The 18,847-nt window shown below is 39.9% G+C and overlaps 1 protein-coding gene across 1 annotated transcript in view; it reads right to left on the reverse strand.

The window, feature by feature from the left end:
* znf385b (zinc finger protein 385B) overlaps positions 1 to 18,847 on the reverse strand; it is a 45,974-nt gene that overhangs the window by 3,721 nt on the left and 23,406 nt on the right. Inside the window, exons 5-8 of the mRNA XM_042426254.1 lie at positions 3,599 to 3,735; positions 3,336 to 3,446; positions 963 to 1,134; positions 448 to 828 (exon numbers count right to left, since the gene is read on the reverse strand). Coding sequence (XP_042282188.1) covers positions 448 to 828; positions 963 to 1,134; positions 3,336 to 3,446; positions 3,599 to 3,735 — 801 coding nt within the window. The remainder of the gene's footprint in view (positions 1 to 447; positions 829 to 962; positions 1,135 to 3,335; positions 3,447 to 3,598; positions 3,736 to 18,847) is intronic.

The raw sequence follows: 18,847 nt of genomic DNA on the forward strand, positions 1-18,847 counted from the left end.
GTCAAAAATATCATTGTATGCTGCAGCATCAAGATTCCCCTTCACTAGAAGTAAGGGGACAAGCCGTAAGCGGGAAAAACAGTCAAAAAGTACACTAGTAAGTAAGTATGAGACAAGGGGTGGCTACATACTTTTGGCCAGATTGTGTATATATGGTAGAAACTAAAATTCTGGCCACTTAACAGCATCCACAGACCACTGATAGCCCAGTGTGTTGTACCATAGATCACTGCTGGTTGGAGTAACTTTTTAAAGATAATAATTTTTTGTCTAGGTATAATTGCTCTACACATTCAGAGCAGCCTGTTTGTATGTTTGTCTTTCCACAGTGTGTGAGTGGTGAGAATGTGACATCAACATATACCCTCTGCAGGTTAAAATCAAGCATGTGAATCTAAAATATTATGACCCAGATGACTTTCCATACATCATCTTGTTCCTCCTCACCTGCATTATGAGCCTCCAACTGAGACAGAGAATTGACAGCAACTTTACACAGAGAGCAGTATAGCAGCTTCTTTGCCTTCTCCTCCTCCGACTCCACTGAGAGAGGAACATCCTGGGTGGAGGCCTGGGAGGAAGGAGGACCAGGGGAGGAGGAGGTGACAAGTGCTGGTGGAGGGGCAAGTGGAGGGGCTTTGGAAGAAGAGGAAGAGCAGGAAGAGGAGGAGGAGAGGCCCGGGGCAGGGAGAGCAGAGGGGGGGCTGGAGGGGGGAGGCTCACTGCCCGCTCTGCTAGAGGAGGGGGAGGTGGAGGAGAGAGGGGAAGAGGAGGGAAGGAGGAAGGGTTTGAGAGGAGAAGATGGGTTGGTGAGGCTGGATAAGAGCTCTGGAGGGAGGAAGAGTAGGAAGAAGACGAGAAGGAAGAAATGAGACAAACCCCATGATATAAAAACCAAACGCCAGAATAAAAAATCATCCGTAATGTTATTCAGATCAATATTGTTGGTGAATAAAATCAACCTGTGTGCTGATTGGTGCCGCTGTTAGCTGAGATTGGAGGGGCGGGGCCAGCAAGACTAGAGCTGCTCCCATTGATCTCTCCAGTGATTGACATCTTGGCCTTGGCCTTGTTCTCCTGAGACTTGAGCTTCTTGGCGTGACGACTGCCTCTGTAATGAGCATCTGCCTGAGACTGGCCAGAGACAGAGAGACAGACAAGTTTTATTTTTCTGTGGGTTTTGTCCCCCATCACTTACATTAAAATCACATTGTCTTACTAGACAGTATGGACGGGAGGAATGATGTGAGGATGGAATGTGAGTATTGTTTTAAGACCTTATCCTTTAATACAATCTACCATTAAGGGTTTATTTCACCAGTATTTCAGAAAAACTGAGGCAGATTCCTTCCCATTTTACGTGCACTGAGCATATTATACATCAAAGTAGTCGTTGTCAGTGATATCTACCCATGCTCTCTTCTAATGTCATCTTGCCAACTTTCAGCTGTGATCTCCGCTCTCTAAAATATGTCTACATCCGGATACATTATCTGGATAATGACATCTGATCATGAACCTTAGCATTTCCACCTGTTTTAATAAGCATTAACTTGAACTTGATTGTATTTATTTAGATGCATATTGATGAGATGATAGCCACACTTCATTTTGTGAGTATATTGTCAATCAAAGTTTTAATCTTGGGTAGGTGTGCAAATAGCTGCACAATGATGTCATACATATGCAAATTAGCAACTTCTAGCAACTTCTGAGCAGGCTATAGCTACTGAAAATACTTGGGAATCAAACATCAAATATCATTTACACCTGACTGGTCTGGATGTTCAGATAGTATTCCGATTGCAGTTTGGTCTGCATGCATTTACACCTTCATTAGTACGTGTTTCTCCTGACCCAGACAAGATTTCCATATACAGATCAGGAGATGGGGTATTAGGTCTACACGGTCATTTCTGAACAGTGATGCAGTGTATGAACAGTTCGGATAAACAGGTGATTTCTAAAGTGTGCAAACTGGTCATGTTGGGTGCCTCCACATACGTTACCAGTGTAACAGTGTGTCAGCACACCATAAAAACAGTGTCCTCAAGTGACTGTCTGGGAGCTCCATGACTCAACTTTTTCTCTTTAGTCCTCTCCTTTCCTCTCCCCTCTGTGCCTCTTTACTCCTCTCCTTTTTTCCTCTTTACTGCTGTCGTTTCTTCTCTTCTCCTGTCTTTTCCTCTTTACTCCTTTCCTCTCCTCTCTGTTCCTATTTATTCCTCTCCTCTTTTCCTCTTTACTGCTCTCCTTTCCTCTCCTCTCTTTTACTCTTTAGTCCTCTCCTCTCTTTTCCTCTTTACTGCTCTCCTCTCTTTTCCTCCTTACTCTTCCCCTTTCCTTTCCTCTCCTCTCCTTTTCCTACTTACTCCTCTCCTCTCTTTTCCTCTATGCTCATTTCCTTTCCTCTTCTCTCCCCTCTTTTCCTCTTTACTCCTCTCCTTTCCTCTCCTCTCTTTTCCTATTTACTCCTCTCCCCTCTTTTCTGCTATACTCCTTTCCTTTCCTCTCCCCTCCTCTTTTTTCTCTTCACTCTTTTCCTTTCCTCTCCTCTCTACTCTTTTCCACTTTACACCTCTCCTTTCCTCTTTTTTCCTCTTTACTCCTCTCCTGTCCTCCCCAACAGTGATTCCTGTTTTCATGTTCACTCATGAATAAATGAACCAGCTCATAAATTAGTTATATTTGACTGGCATGTCATTAACGAGGCAGCTCGTCACTGCTCAGTAGTCATTATGTGAATGAGCTGAGTGTCGTTTACACAGTGCTGTGTTAATATGGAGGGATAGAGTTTACACCTGATTATACACACCTGCTGTTTTGTAGGAACACCTGGCAGAATAATCCGGTACACAAAAACAAGCTAGCAAACAAGCCTCGAAGTATCACAGTCTCAATTCAATTACTCAGCTGCATAACATTTTCCTTAGTAGAGCTCTGCAGACACAAATGTTTGTCATGTCCTTATGAAATCTCCTTATAGGAACATTCCAGCATCAATTTCATTCACTTTAATCTCTGTGTGTCTGGAGATGGGTCCAGATTGTATCTAGCGTAGCTTAGTACAAACTGGTTGCGGGCAAAAACAAATGTGAAAACATGTAAACATGTCCTGGACCTGTACTCGATGCACTGAGATGAAATGGAAGACAGAGAACAAGAGGAACTCTAGAAATGTTGGATAATTGCCTTCAAATGTGCTTCAGACATTTTGATCACAGCAGGACCAGATTGCAGATGAATCACATGACAGGATGTTGATCATAGAGGAATATTAACTAAACTGTCCACAAGAAAATTAAGAACCAACAACTACACATACACATACTTACATCAGAGTTGAACCTCAACTGGCAGACGTTACAGGAGATGACCTGTTTCTTCTTGGGCACCATGGTAACACCAAAGGTGTGGTTGATGACAGCCTTCTGCACCGGGTCCATCTACAAGAGACACACAGAGGTCAGAGGTCGCCAGTCGGCTCAGGATTCATTGAACAGTGATGACAGGGTGACAGGTCTTTTTATTGCAGTCAGTCTGTACTGCCTGTAGCTATAACACCTTGTCACTGTTACTGTCACTCACACACACCTACCGTGTTGAAGTTTGGGAAAAGTCCAACAGGCGACGTTGTCTCAACAGGAAATGACAAGAACGGTTTCATCATCACTGAGGGACCGCTGGCGCCTATCAGCCCCGGCAACGCACCACCCACTGTACCACACCCACTTCCTGGAAACAGAGAGACATCAGGTTTGAATAATTGATTTCTAATAACTGAGCTGATGACACTATGATTGGAGGACATGAGTTGCTCGGTGACGTCCCCTGGCCAGAGAAAAAGTGGAGAGGGCTCTTTTGAGGTGGAGGACTTTCCCTATCAGAATCTCCTGAAGTGGACATTAGTGTGGTGGAGGACCATGGTGATCCCGAGCCATATCATACACATACACACACACACACACACACACACAGATCTAACTAGCATGCTACAAGCTGCGGCCGTCTGAAGCCATGATACACATGGCTAACATAGTCTCAGTGGCTAACTGGAGCTCCAGCCAACACAGAGCTGAAAGAAAGAAAAACAGTGCAACGACATTGAAACCAGCCAGAAGTAGTTCTTAAATAAACTTGTCAGAGTTTAACACTGTTTATTTTAACATAAAGACAATTTTAGCTTCAGGAGCTGACAGCTGCTAACAGCAGCAGAGTCTGGAGCTTTGGTTACACCCGCTGCTGTGAACAGTATCAGTATATGAACAGCGGCTTTAGGAGCCTAAACATCCCCTCTCATCCGAGCTAGCTTCAGAAACCTTCCTAAATGTATTTTCTCATTTTTGTCTTTGCGGAGGGAAGATGCTTGAGCTTTTTATAAATATTAAAAAATACTTTGTGTTCTAACTCAGTGATTCCCAACCTGGGTGTTGGGACCCAAGACATTCCTCTTTTGTTCTTGTGAATTACTGGATCATTTTAGCTCTTCTATATCTGCGACCAGTAACGATGGGTCAGGAGTTGATTTTTGCTTTGTTGGTTTTAGCATCTCTCTGTTCTGCTTGTGAACCTTAGCGATTTGGTACTGCACTTCCACATATTCAGATATTGTAGCTGTCAGAAATTCCTGTTACCTATGACTTAGAATAAGGTTGACGAGAATGTTTTTTATGGGGTTAGAACAGTGACAGTTTTTGCCAAATTTTGGCATTGAAAATAAAATTTGCCATTGAAAACAAACCCTAAACTGAAAAAGGAAACACTGGCATTTAAACACATTTATTGGAGAAAGTTGTATTGGCACTGAAACAAGTATTGGCACTGAAAAAAGTTCCACTGAAAAATAAAACATGGGCAAAAAAATTACAATCCTATAATCTTCTTATCTGATCATATTTTGATATTTTTTGCATTATTATGTGTTTTTCAATGTCAATCTTCAGTCTTTTTTTTTTTTACGCTGTTAGTGTTTTTTTCAGTGTCACTGGTTTTCAGTTTCAACTTTCTGTCACCATTTTGGCGTAGAGGGGAGGGCCCCCTACTGGGCCTACATTACCCAGTATTCTGACAAAGATATCTGAGGGCAATGGCATCATGGTGGAGATTTTGAGCCAGACTGTTTTCGCTCTAGGAATGTTAATATGTCACTTTATTACTTGTCACTATGTCACTTTATAATGTAATATTTCTTCAGGCAAGAAAGTAACGATGTAGATTCCCAGTATGTGGTTAGTTTATCCAGATAACGCATATTTAAACCAAATTTTATTTTCAATGCCAAAATTACCTGTCACTGTTCTGGCCCCATAGTTTTTCCCACTCAGCTGCTTGTAATTACAGTCTGTATGACATATGACATGTGACATGAACATGACATGAACACAGAATTAACCTAAAACCTAATTGTAACCTAACAACTGAACCAAAGCTACGTACACTGAGGCTTTGAGGCCAGCAGTGCTGGTCCATTAGCTTGAACCTCAACAAAGACATTGCTAAGTGACACAGACAGTTCTTGGCAAAATCTCAGAGGACCAAATGGAGTCATTCTGGTCATTTATATGTTGAAACCTGGAGACTTGAGCAGCTGATCTGCTTTACGGTAACAATATGAAGAACATATGGAGCTGCAGCAGTCTGGAGGCAGAGAGAGGCAATAATACAGAGAGAGAGAGAGAGAAGGTGAATGAGCAGCTGACTTAATGAGTGCATGTGTCAAGTTGCTGCAGGGCTATTAAGAGCTGCTGTGTACATCTCAACTCTCCATCTCCATGTAAAGAGGCAGAAAGTGGATAAGTGCATTTACCAGTCAAGGTTTTCACACATCATGTGATATATCCATTACAAAATAAAAATGCCTGTGAATCCTTAAAGAAAAAAATGTGTTTTTTATCATTCATTTTATCACAACCTGAACCATTACATACGATATACATTTAAAAGCCACCAAGAGTCGGATCAACATAATATTTTGTGTAATTCATAGGTGTGATGGCCTGAAGAAGAATGGTGAGACCTCTGAGGTCTGAATCCAAATTTAAACATGCTTTGAGCTGTGTTTGTACCCAGTTACATATGAGCAGGTGTTACATATACAGTACATACACAGTATACACAAATACGAAGAATAGATCTGATGAAGAAGTGTATCTTGTCTGTCCGTTTGTGTACGTTTATAGTCGCAGCTTGTAGAAGCCCTGCAGTGAATTCTTTCGTAACAACAGAGTGTGGGTGGAAACACTGAGATCAACTGAATCAGCCCTGACAGAGGAGGAAGAAGAGGAGGAGGAGGAGGAGGAAGAGGAGGAGGAGGAAGAAGAGGAGGAGGAGGAGGAGGAGGAAGGAGAGGCGGAGGATGAAAAGTTTTGGTCTCGTTGGTTTTATCCATCTGCCCAACTTAACTTATGTAAACCCATTTTAAATGCACTATAAACCAGTCTAACTGATTGTGAATGCCTTATAAATCATTCATCCCCATTCTATAAGCACTACAACTCATTGTAAATACACTATAACCAGTTGAAACTCATTCTAAATGCCATATAATTGATTCCAACCCAATATAAATGAACTGTAACTCACTGTAACACCAATTCTAAATGTGCTATAATCCAATTGTAACACATCCAGAAGGCCTTATGATTCATTCCAACCCAATGTGTAGGCACTTTAACCCATTCTGCCCCATAACCCATTTAACCTACTCTAAATGCACTGTTGATGATTATTAAGACAGTTTCAAACGTTGATCTGAATAAACTGGATTGGGAGGTTGGGTTTCAGAGTTGACATGTGGCTAGCTGTGGATTAGCTGTGTGTCATGCTGCTGCTCTCTGAGTTTATCCTCAGATGGCACAGCTGTGAGTCACTTTCTGTATTTATTACCACAGCTCATTATTAAGTTCAGAACAACATGACACAACGCAGTGCTGTAATCAAACACATGTATCCCGACACACAACAACTCAGATCACTGTCTGGATCAACTGTTATTAGCTGGGAGATTATTTATAATAGTAAATACAGATTAGTGTCAATTTTTAAAGACAGTGTAATGTGACAGGAGGACCTGCCAAAATAAAAGCTTCCCCTTCCACAGTACAGTCACAGTGAAGATTAATGTTCGTAAACAAAATCTGAACTCCTGCATACAACTAAAAGGTATTTTAAACACACTGTGAAACAGAAGTATTCATCAAACAACTAAATCACATTGAGTAGTTAGTGGTAGTTTCCAAAGTCAATTTGATTGACAGTTTGTATCAACATTTATCAAGTTGTGAAGATCTCCCCTGTGTTAAGCAATGCATTGTGGGACAGAGAACCCTACAAACTTCTGATAGGCTACTGAGACCACCTCAAAGACCATCTGAACCATCTTAAAAAACCCAGAATCTCCTGAAGGACAACTCACACAACACAGGAACCAAATGAACCTATCAAGGACTACTGAATCCACCTCAAGAACATCTAAAACATCCAGTAGAACCATTGCTCCATTGAGTATCAAAAGCTCCTTAAAATTTCACCATGACCCTTGTCTCCAGAGCCATCTCACCACCTCTATTTTTTTTCCCTACTTTTCTTCGGCTCTTGAAGAAAAGTGTTGATTTGTGGGACAATGAAACCCTTGAGATTGGATTACGCTTGAAATGAACTAGTCCATATAACTTATGTTGTCTAACCAGTCCTGAGGCAAGAAGCGTTTGTGGCTATTCTGAATGGCAATACTTGAAGGCAGAATGAGTAACATCTAGAAGGACCACTGGAACTTCCCTGGAAACTTTGTCAAAGACATATTTTACATTTTTCCAGATGGGATTAGCCCTTCCATGTTGAGGTGTGGGACAATGGAACTTTTACAGTCCTAAAGGACCATTTGGACTTCCTTGACAACACCTAAAATCTGTTGAAGGACTTAGAACACCTCAAGGACCCCGAGAACATCCTGAAGGATTATTTGAGCCTCCTCAATGACCCCTTAAACTTTTACAGTCTCCAAAGGTCAGACAGTGCTGTCTTGGCACTGTCTGACCTTTTTTCCACTGTCAGTGTTTCAGTGTCCATCAACACCACACTCAAACATCCAGTGATGTTAATAATGTATTTTTAACTGTACTTAATTTAGTCATTAATGTGAATATATGACAGATTTAATTATATTTAGTCTGTAATGTGAAAGTTGGTGGACACAGCTCCTGTTCCCTCTACGATCAGAATGAATTGGAGAGATCTTTCCGTGTGTCTGTGTGTGTGTGTGTTTGTGTGTGTGTGTGTGTGTGTGTGTGTGTGTGTGTGTGTGTGTGTTGAATAGTGTGGTGACAGAGTCATCTTAATTCTGTCCTTCTGTCCCCTGAGATCTGGTTACAACACATACACATATACACATACACAGTAACCCTTCTCTCTTACAGTAAGTTGCTGTTCTAAGAAGCTGCTATAAATACTGATATATATCTGTGACTGAATTCACACTGAAACAGTCTGTAAACCAGCATAAAAAACATCTCAACTTAATAACAAGACAGCCAGTTTTATTTCAGGCTGTTGGTGACTGGTCAGAAGATTTGTGAAAGGCGGTGTTAACTATAAACAAACTAACACTCATAGTTAAAAGCTTCTTCAATTAGTGTGCAAGTCCTACTTTACTGAGATTCAAACTGGAACTGACCCGTTTGGACCAGCCTGACACTAAACTGAGCATTTTAGAACTGAATCAGTCTGATACTGGAAATGATCTAGTTTAGATCAGTCTGATTTATTGGTACTACCCATTTTAAATCTCTTCTAATGGCGCGGTCACTCCAGAAATTTCAGCCATGCTGCTTTGAGGGGCTTGGTGACATACTCTCAGGGCTGTAGCTGGCAAGCTAGCTGCTAATATTCTAGCTAGTCAGTTGCTCTCAGAGCTTCTTTCCATCTTCTCTATACAGAGCCATTTGCTCCCCCTGAAACTTTATTCTCAGGATTGTATATCAGTTCATTTAATTAAGAGTTATTGAAGGGGGAAAAAAGCTCTCTGAGCTATCGCTTGCTAGTTAGCTCAGTCACTAAAAGGACAATAAGATACAACATACAATTTATTCAAAGTCAGTTTTCCAGCTTCTAAAACCGTAGTTTTCAAAGAATGTAATTTCCAGTCACCACACACAGTCACAGTGAGTCAGCTTGTGAACATCTGAGCAGTGTGACATCTGGAGGTGAAGTCAGTGCTTCTCTGAATAAAGATTAATGCCAAATCAAGTCAGAAATGAATGCAACTCCTGCATGATGAACTAGATTCAATAATCAGATCATGTTCAACGTCATAACATCGGCCAAACATTAAGTTCCTTAATTCGTTGGAGCTGATGCATTCATACCTTAACTTTTTTTATTTAACTTTCGTTTATCACGTGCTGTAAATTGGAAGTCTGTCCTGATCTTAATTAGTGTCAAAGATCTGCAGGTGCACCGATGTATTTAATAAACAATTTTAATTTATGGTTGATTCAATAATCTTTAGGGAATGTGGAGCTGTTCATTCTTAGGGAGTGAGTGTGAGTAAAGGTCTGCCAGGAACTCCAGTCTTTAAACTGCAGTCTTCTGAACAGTCTAGAGCACTGATTAGTTAAATTGATTAGCAAAGAAATATATTTAAAACTGTCCTTCCTCTAACATCCATCTGTTAATGTGAGCACATGAGTCTGCACACAAACAGGCTGCATCCTTATCTGTCAGACTGGTAATAGTTTATCCATGATCCAAATATCACTTACTGTTAATTGACTGATTGTTTGAGTGTATTAACCTCATGGTCCTACAATATAAAACTCATATGTTATCTAAGACATCCCCTCACATCTTGATTACTGATTGAAAATGTAAAAAAAGGGATAAAGAGCCTCCAACTTTAGCAAAAAGTACTGTAGGCTGGGCAGAAGAGATGGAGAGGGAGAGCAGAGTGAGAGACTAGAGAGACTGGAAGGAGAAACAGAGGATGACAAAAGTGACACACAGTTAATAAGCTACAATAGCTTCTTCACTCTGCTCCCGGTCAAGATGGTTTGCTAATGGTCAATTGAGCAAATTCGCCTGTCAAAGTTCAGCAAACTTGAACTTGACACAAATCCTTGTGGATTTACTTCGCCCCCGCGGGCAAATCCACATATTACTGCAATTCAATTGTAATGAAGTGATTTTGCAGCAAAATGACCATTTCACAGTTCAAAACAGTGTAAATGATCTAAGCTTCGGATGCAGCGTTTGCTGACATCAGCAAGCACTGAGATTAAACAGTCTATAAATCTATTCTAAACCCTTTCTAATTCTTATAGTTCACCAGTCAGATTTATGACTCTGGCTGCACTCAGAGTTATCTCTGGCATTCACACCTCACTCACACACACAGACACTGACACACACACACACACACAGTCAGCTCTGTTTGGTAGTTCATATGATGAAATCTCACACAGTGTTCTGCTGTACTGCTGACCTCCTGTAACTGATCTTACCTGCAGAGCTCTGTGTTATCTGTTAAAAACCACCTCCATACTTTGGCCAGTGGGTGTGGTTACTAATGCCTCACACCAAATGACTTTTCAAACTGTTTCACTGTCGCAGACAAATTTCCAATGTCAGAATAAAATCATGAGAGTTTTGCCAGAGTTGTGGCACGTTCCTGTCATCTCGATCGTTTGGTGTGAGGTGGTCAAAAAACTCCGTCAAAATATCAAACATGTTTAATATTATAATAAGTCTTAAGTCTTGACTCATGCGAATAGTGAAGGTTTGCTCTCTCCAGCACCAATCAGGAAGCAGCAAAGTAACAGCCAAAAAAACTCCTCAAATACCATCACACACACACACACAAACACACACACACAAACACACACACACACACACACACACACACACATATACACATAATAGACTTTGAATTAACAATGTTATGAGTCGGTGTTCAATTTGGTGTGTATCTGATCCACCGACCAGTTACCACCAACCATGTTAGTGAGAAATTTAATTCCCACTGTCTTTTCTAGAGCTATGTGTTTTTGTGGACACATAAGGAATTGTTAGTATGTCGTATTTCTTAAAGGAACTTTGGCGTAATATTTTTCCCTGAAAGCAAAGGGAGCTTCAGTTTAATTCAAACTGCTAAAATTAATGTTTTGTCACAACTACAGAAATACCAGGTAACTGCTAAAGTGTGATAAGGCTGTCTGAAGTTGACTGCTGTTAGTTATTGGTTTGATTTATGGTTTAATAATGTGTGTTTGTATTAATTACTGACAGTGGCTGATTGTACTCAGTCTTTAACATCAGTATGCAGTAAATGGTTGCTACTTTTCTAACATGTGTTTGATGAAACTTGAAAGCTCAGCCTTCTCATTGCCCTTTAGCTTCCCTTTTTATAAATGACATTAACATTTATCCACCCAGAAAAAGCTAATATTTCTCTGTATAATACGACCTCCTCTTTCTGTCAGCTGCAGTGCATTAAATCGTTTTTCAAATATGATTTCAAGCCAGTTGGAGGAGTTAATCCTGTGACTTTTTGCCTTTGTATAATTATACAGGCTGCTGCTGTTTCTACTGTATTTCATGCAGTTTGCAGGGTTTAAAAACAGAAATACTCCATCATACAGCAGCTGAAAGTGCTGTGTGTGTCCAGATAGTTAATGATTGAAGGTAGATTCTGTATAAACTGTGTAACTGTTTTAAAGTTGCAAAAATACAGCAGGACACCTTTTGAAATGTGATTGTCTTAGCTGATATGATCTAAGAAACATTACCTAGATATATTTTTATTTGTAAAAAAAAAAAAAAAAGAGAGAGAGAAAGAAAATGAGTTAATAACAGGGAAAATCAGTGTGTAGTATCTGTTGTTTCTGTTCACAGTTGTTGTTGTTCAGTTATAATTGAATGAATGAATTAATTTACATTTTCTTTTGGCTGTTTTTTCAGAACAAACCACTGCACACACAAGAGCAGCTTCTGTTTCTGCTTCATTGTTCAACAGTTTATCTTCTTGTAAATTTCCACCAGGAGCTGGATGGGAAATAATTTCAAAAAAGGAATCTAGTTGTAGTCTTGTAAATAGTGACCCTACAAGAGCCCCAGTCTTTGCAAAACTCTTACTCTGTGACTAAAAACTCAGTGACTTATGACACATTGTCTTTAGATGTGAGAGGGTGTCAGACTTTAGTCTTATAAAAGTCTTTTCAAAGTCTTATCAAAGTCTTCTGGTGTATGGTAGGCATCGCATGCAACTCTACAGTTGTATGCAAACTGACACACACAACATCTCTGGTGTTTCCAGCATGTGGAAAACCTTGTATAGGAATAAAAGACAGATAAAAGAGAGGGCTAAACTTAGAAAGAAAAACTAACGTTTTTAATTAAATCTGTTCATCTCAAGTAAAAGACAGTGTGGTGCTATAAATAATGGTAATACATTTGCTGCAAGTTGGTTATAGGAAAAAATGACTGAACTGTACCACGTACCACGTAGCTGTAATTAAAATAAAACTAGGACATAGCAACCAGCTAGCCAATAAGAACTCATCTTTCAACTGCACTGTGCACTTCTTGTGTGTGTGTGTGTGTGTGTGTGTGTGTGTGTGTGTGCGTGTGTGTGTGTGTGGTCCAGGTATTCCTCACATTGTGGGAATGTAAATCTGTTTACACAGTCATGTTGTGGGGACTGGCCTTCCTTATGGGGACAAAAAGCTCCTCAATGTAAAATCATTCATTTTAGGGTGAAGACTTGGTTAAAAGTAAGATTAGTTTAGGGTTATGTTAAGGTTAGGATAAGTCTCCAGGAAATGAATGTAAGGGTTAGGGTGAGGGTCAATGTAATGTCCTCTGAAGTGATGGAAACACGACTCTGTGTGTGAATGTGTGTGTGTGTGTGTGTGTGTGTGTGTGTGTGTGTGTGTGTGCGCGCGTGTATTTCTCAGTTATTTAGTGTGTTGCTGAATTACTGAGACACTGTGTGCAGGCCTGAAATAAGTTAATCAATGTGGGTCTTAATTGTTACAGAGTTAGCACACACAGGTTATTATATCATCATACTCTGGCATTACAGCTTCAATATAAGTGTAAGCTGTAATATACTAAGCAGAGAAAACACAGGGTTTCTTCATATCATAATATAACATAATCAATTTTTCAGCCCAGGCATTATTTACACATTTCCATTTTTTATGCACAAATTGAAAATGCAAATAAAAACAATTGTATGAAAACGCACCTACTGTCACACTGTCATTAGTGGGACACTTGAACAGAACTGAGCCATCATTAATGTTATTGGTAACACCTGTGCTTTTCCTACCATGATAAGTCAGAATGTCTGCTGTAAAAAAGACCTTTCATCCATGCTGGCACACTGACGCGGCTTTCTGAAACACAATCTGTAGAAAAATATTGACGTGATCTGTTAGTCTCTGACCTCTTATGAAAAAACTGTTATAAAACTCCAGTAACAGGAATCTAAATAGACTTATTTGGGATTTAGGTAGAATAGTGCTGCATAAAAGTACAACAATCATGGAGAGAATATGAAAATCTGTTGGATGTAACAGCGTTTTAAATCTGGGGTCTCTCAGACCACAAACAGAAGTAACGCATCATTTTCTGAGGGGGACTCCTGAAACATGTGATCAGTTCAAATCAGGTTTATAAACAGTTCTCATTAAGTCATGTGGACTGACAGTTCTGATGATGTCATCTAGCTACATGAACCCACATGGATAAATCAAATCCCATACAGAGACATGCTTCACTTTCCTGAACCTGGTGTGTTTATTTGTCTTCTCTCTGCTGTCACGAAGAGTTCACAAATAAATAAGTGACTATGAACATTAATTGCCCTAAAATAAAACAATGATGAACAGGTAGAAACTGGTCTTGTAAATATCACAGGGGGATATAGTTGTTGTGTGGTGTACATTAACTTTTTAAAGACATGCTAAAATACACAAAACACATGTTCCACAGTCACACATGTTACATAATGATAGAGACAGCTTATTCAGAACTCTTTCTGAGCCGTTCTCATGATCGGCAGGTGGATTCAAAAGTAGTTTTAGGATTCAATAGTAGTTGCTAAAATCACATATCTACTCACACACAGTTCTGCACACCACAGATGAACCACAGCTGTCCAACTGGAAGCAGTCTGAGAGCCTCATTTTCAAATGGTGTCTTGCACCAGAGTTCCATTGACAGCTTTCACACCAGTCTAAATGAACTGAACCAAACAGGTTAGGAGTGAAAGAAGCCTTATAGAAGCTGTATACCTTGTGTACTGACTTAGAACAAGATCTTTGTTTGAAGTGTCCTGTTGTATGATTTTAACAATTTCTAACTTTGAGAACACGCGTGCAGGGAGATGCAGAGCTTCACTGCAAGTCCATCAAAATGAAAACTCCTCCACCATGTCTTATTCACCAAACGTTTTCTGCTGTCGGTGTTTGAGGCTGTTTCCCATTTCCAGTCTATTGATATACAGTAGACTGATCATTTTGAAAATTATCATCATCCTTTCAAAAAAATTACATAATACCCTATTTCCACTCATACAGCACATTACAGAACGGTACAGAACATTTTCCCAAGCAAAATATAAATGACATATTACAACAAGCTTTTCAGAATATTCTCTAGTTAATAGAATCTTTGAATTTTAATCTTTAAAAAAAAGTTGACTATAATTTCAGTATAAAGCAACCTATTTTTTAAAAAGAAATCTCTTCCATCCCTTTATATTACATAACCCTAACTAAAGTTCAGAGTTTGTTCAATGATGTACTGGAGAAGAACTGTACAACGTGTTTTAATTTTGATATGATTTTAACTAACGCCTGCCAACCAATCAGAAAGGAGTATTGTCTGTGGTATTAACATCAGTATATCATCAACCAGACTGCTTCATTATATCATCATCCGACTAAGCAGAGGAAAGAGAAACATCTACTGCTGTTAATCAGACTGTAAAATGATGATCTGATGGAGTTAAAGAGTAAGCCACAGCAGCAGAACATTTTCTCACGCACAGGAAGTGACGAAGGTTGAGGATGAGGAGGATGATTCATTTATTTATTTTAACTGTAGGTCCCTACCTGATCCGGACGTCTTTTTTCCTTTATCTTGGTCCAAACTTTTCTTTTTTTGTCTTTTCAACTCTTTCTTCACTTTCTATCTATTCTGCTGCGCTCTACTGTAATCTATTCCATCGTCTACTCTATTCTGCTGTTCTCTGTCCATCCGTGTTGCTCTGCTCTTGTCTTTTACAAACCAAAGAGCAGCAGCCAAACACACCCACCACTCACTATGTGTGTGTGTGTGTGTATGTGTGTGTGTGTGTGTGTGTGGCAGAGAGAGAGAGAGATAGTGTGTATCAGGTGACTGGAGCAAGAGAGGCATGTGTCATCGCTATTTGAACCCCTGAACCCTCAGTGCCAGGTGTATGTTTCTGTGTGTGTGTGTGCGTGTTACTTCTTAATCCCCTGCTGCCATTTCCTCCAGAGAGGAGAAACTCTATCTCCTGGGACGAGAGAGAGAGAGAGACAGAGAGATATACAGAGAAAGAGAAGGAGACAGAGAGAGAGACAGAGATAGAGAGGAAGAGAGAGGTCGACAACACACTACTTACAGATTATATTGAAGAATTAAAGATTAAATTACCCTAATGCGGTCACTGCTTTATATGTGTGTGTGTGTGTGTGTGATGAGATCAGAGAGCAGTTGTTGGTGGTTCGCACAGTTTCCTGTTACACATAGGACAGTGTATGAGTGACACAAAACCAGCTGGTCCAAGTTAATATAATACACATTAAAAATAAATTGCAAAGTGAGACATCAGATGTTTGAGTTGTTCACTGGTGGCAGGAACTAACCTCGGTGTAACTGACCTGCAGTACAGGCATCAGTATGCCTCAAACGAAGTGCTCGTCAGGTGGTCAACAAGCATCTGAAGCACCCTCTCATAACACCCTCTCATTACACCCTCTCATTACCACACCTTTCAGATGTCAGCTTGGCAACAATTTCTGTAACTCTCTAAAACCATAAATCATGCCCACTTTACACAGCCATTGACTAGATGTGTGGAGGCCAGAAAGTTAGCAGGTTTTGAACATATTTTGCAAACTCTAGCGCAACATCATGAACGCCTTCACAGAGAGATTGTTCAAAAGCATGTGCCATTCTGTTGCTAGTTTGTCTGCTTTGCATGGCTTGAATGGACATATTTACAAGCATTTATTGAGAATGTGGAATTAATATTTTTTTTGACTCAATACATAACAGTGTTGTTTATTGTTGAGTTTTACTGTGCGTATGGATGTTACAGATGTGTACTTTTTGTTATTGAAGTATTGTGAACTTAGTTATTTGACCCCAGGAAGAGTAGCTACTGTTGTAATACAGTAGCTAATGGGGAACTAAATAAACAAACACTCAGTCTCTCTTATTATCTCACTCTCAGGAAGAAAGCAAATATAAATTTATACATTTAGTACTTATTATTTCCCAAAATGTAGAACTTTGAATAAAGAAATGGTCCATCAGCTCCATAATTATGCCCTGACTTTGTACCCACGCATGTCACTAATGAGGTGATGTGGGTACAAGTGGGCCCACTCTTACCCATGAACATCAATACATTGACATAATCCCTCACCGGCTTCCCACTGCAGAAAATGCTGCGGCTGAAATCACTGCAGCTGAAGATGAAGCCTGGAAGAACGCGGGATATTAATACACTAGTGATCCTACTGGGAGGAGAACCTGTCTTACTACCTTCATATGCATCTTAAACATTCCTTATCCACAGAAAGCGAGGGCCGGTAGAGCGACATAGACGGAGTGTGCTTTTGCTGACAGCAGCATTAGACATCATGCTGCATTATTATTATGCAGAGAAACACACACATTAGCATAACAAGAATGTATGTGTGTAAGTAGGTCATGTTCAGATCCTTCTTCATCCAAAATAACACACACACACACACACACACACACACATACACACAGACATACACACGGCAGACCAGTCAGGAATATGAAAGCAGACAGGGGAGCTACAGTCTGAGGGACTCAGAAGAAAACAGTAGAAACAAACAGAAAGTGCACAGAACAGCTTAATCACCTGCAGCAGAACTTTCCTTAGAATCAGATTAAGATTGTAGGTATTTGTACAAGTGTTGTACAGAACCAACAACATACTAGTAACTTAGCTATTATTCAAGCCGTACCAGTCGTGGAGTTACAAATGTAATGTTAGCCCTGAGGGTGCGGTAGAGAAAAAGTCGTATCATTAGAATTTAAACAGTTCCTTATCTGTGCAGCAGGAGTGGGATCAGGAAATTTCATGGAAATCTGACCAGTAGATTATGATATATCTCTCGCTCTGGAACTTTATTGTACAGCAAAAAGTTCAGGTTCCACCGCCAGATGGCAAAAAAATATTGAACACTGGAGACTTCTTTAGAACTTAGAAAAAGAATTTATAACATCATGTTTAACATACTGAGCCTAGCAAAATAATGGAAGCACCACAAGACAAAGGACTTTTACTTAGAAATGACTGAGGACAGTAGAAAATAAAAAGTATTCATGTTTCTTTTCCTGATCTGTCACTCAAGTCAAATATTAATCTAAAAGGAATTTTCATTTTTGTCAGCACCTGTGTTGCAAACTTTAATATCTATGTGTTAAAGGCATGGCTCTGACTGAATGAGGCTACACAGTAACTACAACACTGAACAACCCAGCAACTGCAACCAGAATGAGAAACTGTGAGCTCTACAAATACAACCACGTTGAACAACAGAACCTACATCAATCAATTAAATTATATTTTCATAAACTCTTTTCGTTTCATATGAGTCCATTTGGAGCAAAACAAAAAGCATCTGCAGAAATAAAACCACACACACTGGACAGGGGAACCATTGTGTGTGTGTGTGTGTGTGTGTGTGTGTGTGTGTGTGTGTGTGTGTGTGTGTGTGTGTGTGTGTGTGTGCGTGTGTGAGAGTGACACACACATAAACAAACATACACACTGCACTGTGGTGGTGATGAGCAGCAGTGTGTGGGTAATCACAGAAGTCACGCTACATATAATGAGAGGAATGTCAGGCAGACAGACAACAGTAACAGATTCAGCGGACCGATTGTAGATTTTATTTCCTCCTAAAATGACAGACAGTTTTTTTCCAGGAATCTTCCAGAAGTTCTCTGTGTAAGAGGATCCAGAGTCTATAATGTTCATTTAGCTATTGATATTCCTCTAAAGGGTCCTCCTCTGTGTGAGCAGAGGCAGTCATATCCAGGTCGAGCGTACCAAAGAAGATCATCACACTTAGGAGTGAGCAAATAGAGCAAGAGAAACTGCAGTGTGGCGTACTGAGTAAAGCAGAGAATTTAAAGCAAAATTCTCTGTTTTTCAGACTATCCATCCAGAGTAGGTTCATTTCCATCCACCTGGTTCTATGCACATTTTCAGTTTGCTAAATTATGCTCATTTTGTTGAGGTAGAAAAGTTGGCATATTGAAAAAGAGAAGAGAGGATGAAGGCTGATGGAAACAAACTTGTAGTCATGGCTCTAGTAACGGTCAGTTTCAATTGGTCCACCACTTTGGTCCAGACTAAAATTTCTCAAAAACTATTGTATGGATTTTCATACATTTTTGTAAAGACATTCATGGTCTGGCAGATGAATCCTGACTTTTCCTCTAGCGTCACCATGAGGTTCACATCTCTAGTTTTGGCTGAAATGTCTACTCAGTGTCAACTGTTGGATAGATTACCATGACATTTGTTACAGACATTCATGTTCCTGACAGGATG

Source organism: Thunnus maccoyii, chromosome 11 (assembly GCF_910596095.1).
Source record: "Thunnus maccoyii chromosome 11, fThuMac1.1, whole genome shotgun sequence".
Taxonomy (NCBI): Eukaryota; Metazoa; Chordata; class Actinopteri; order Scombriformes; family Scombridae; genus Thunnus; species Thunnus maccoyii.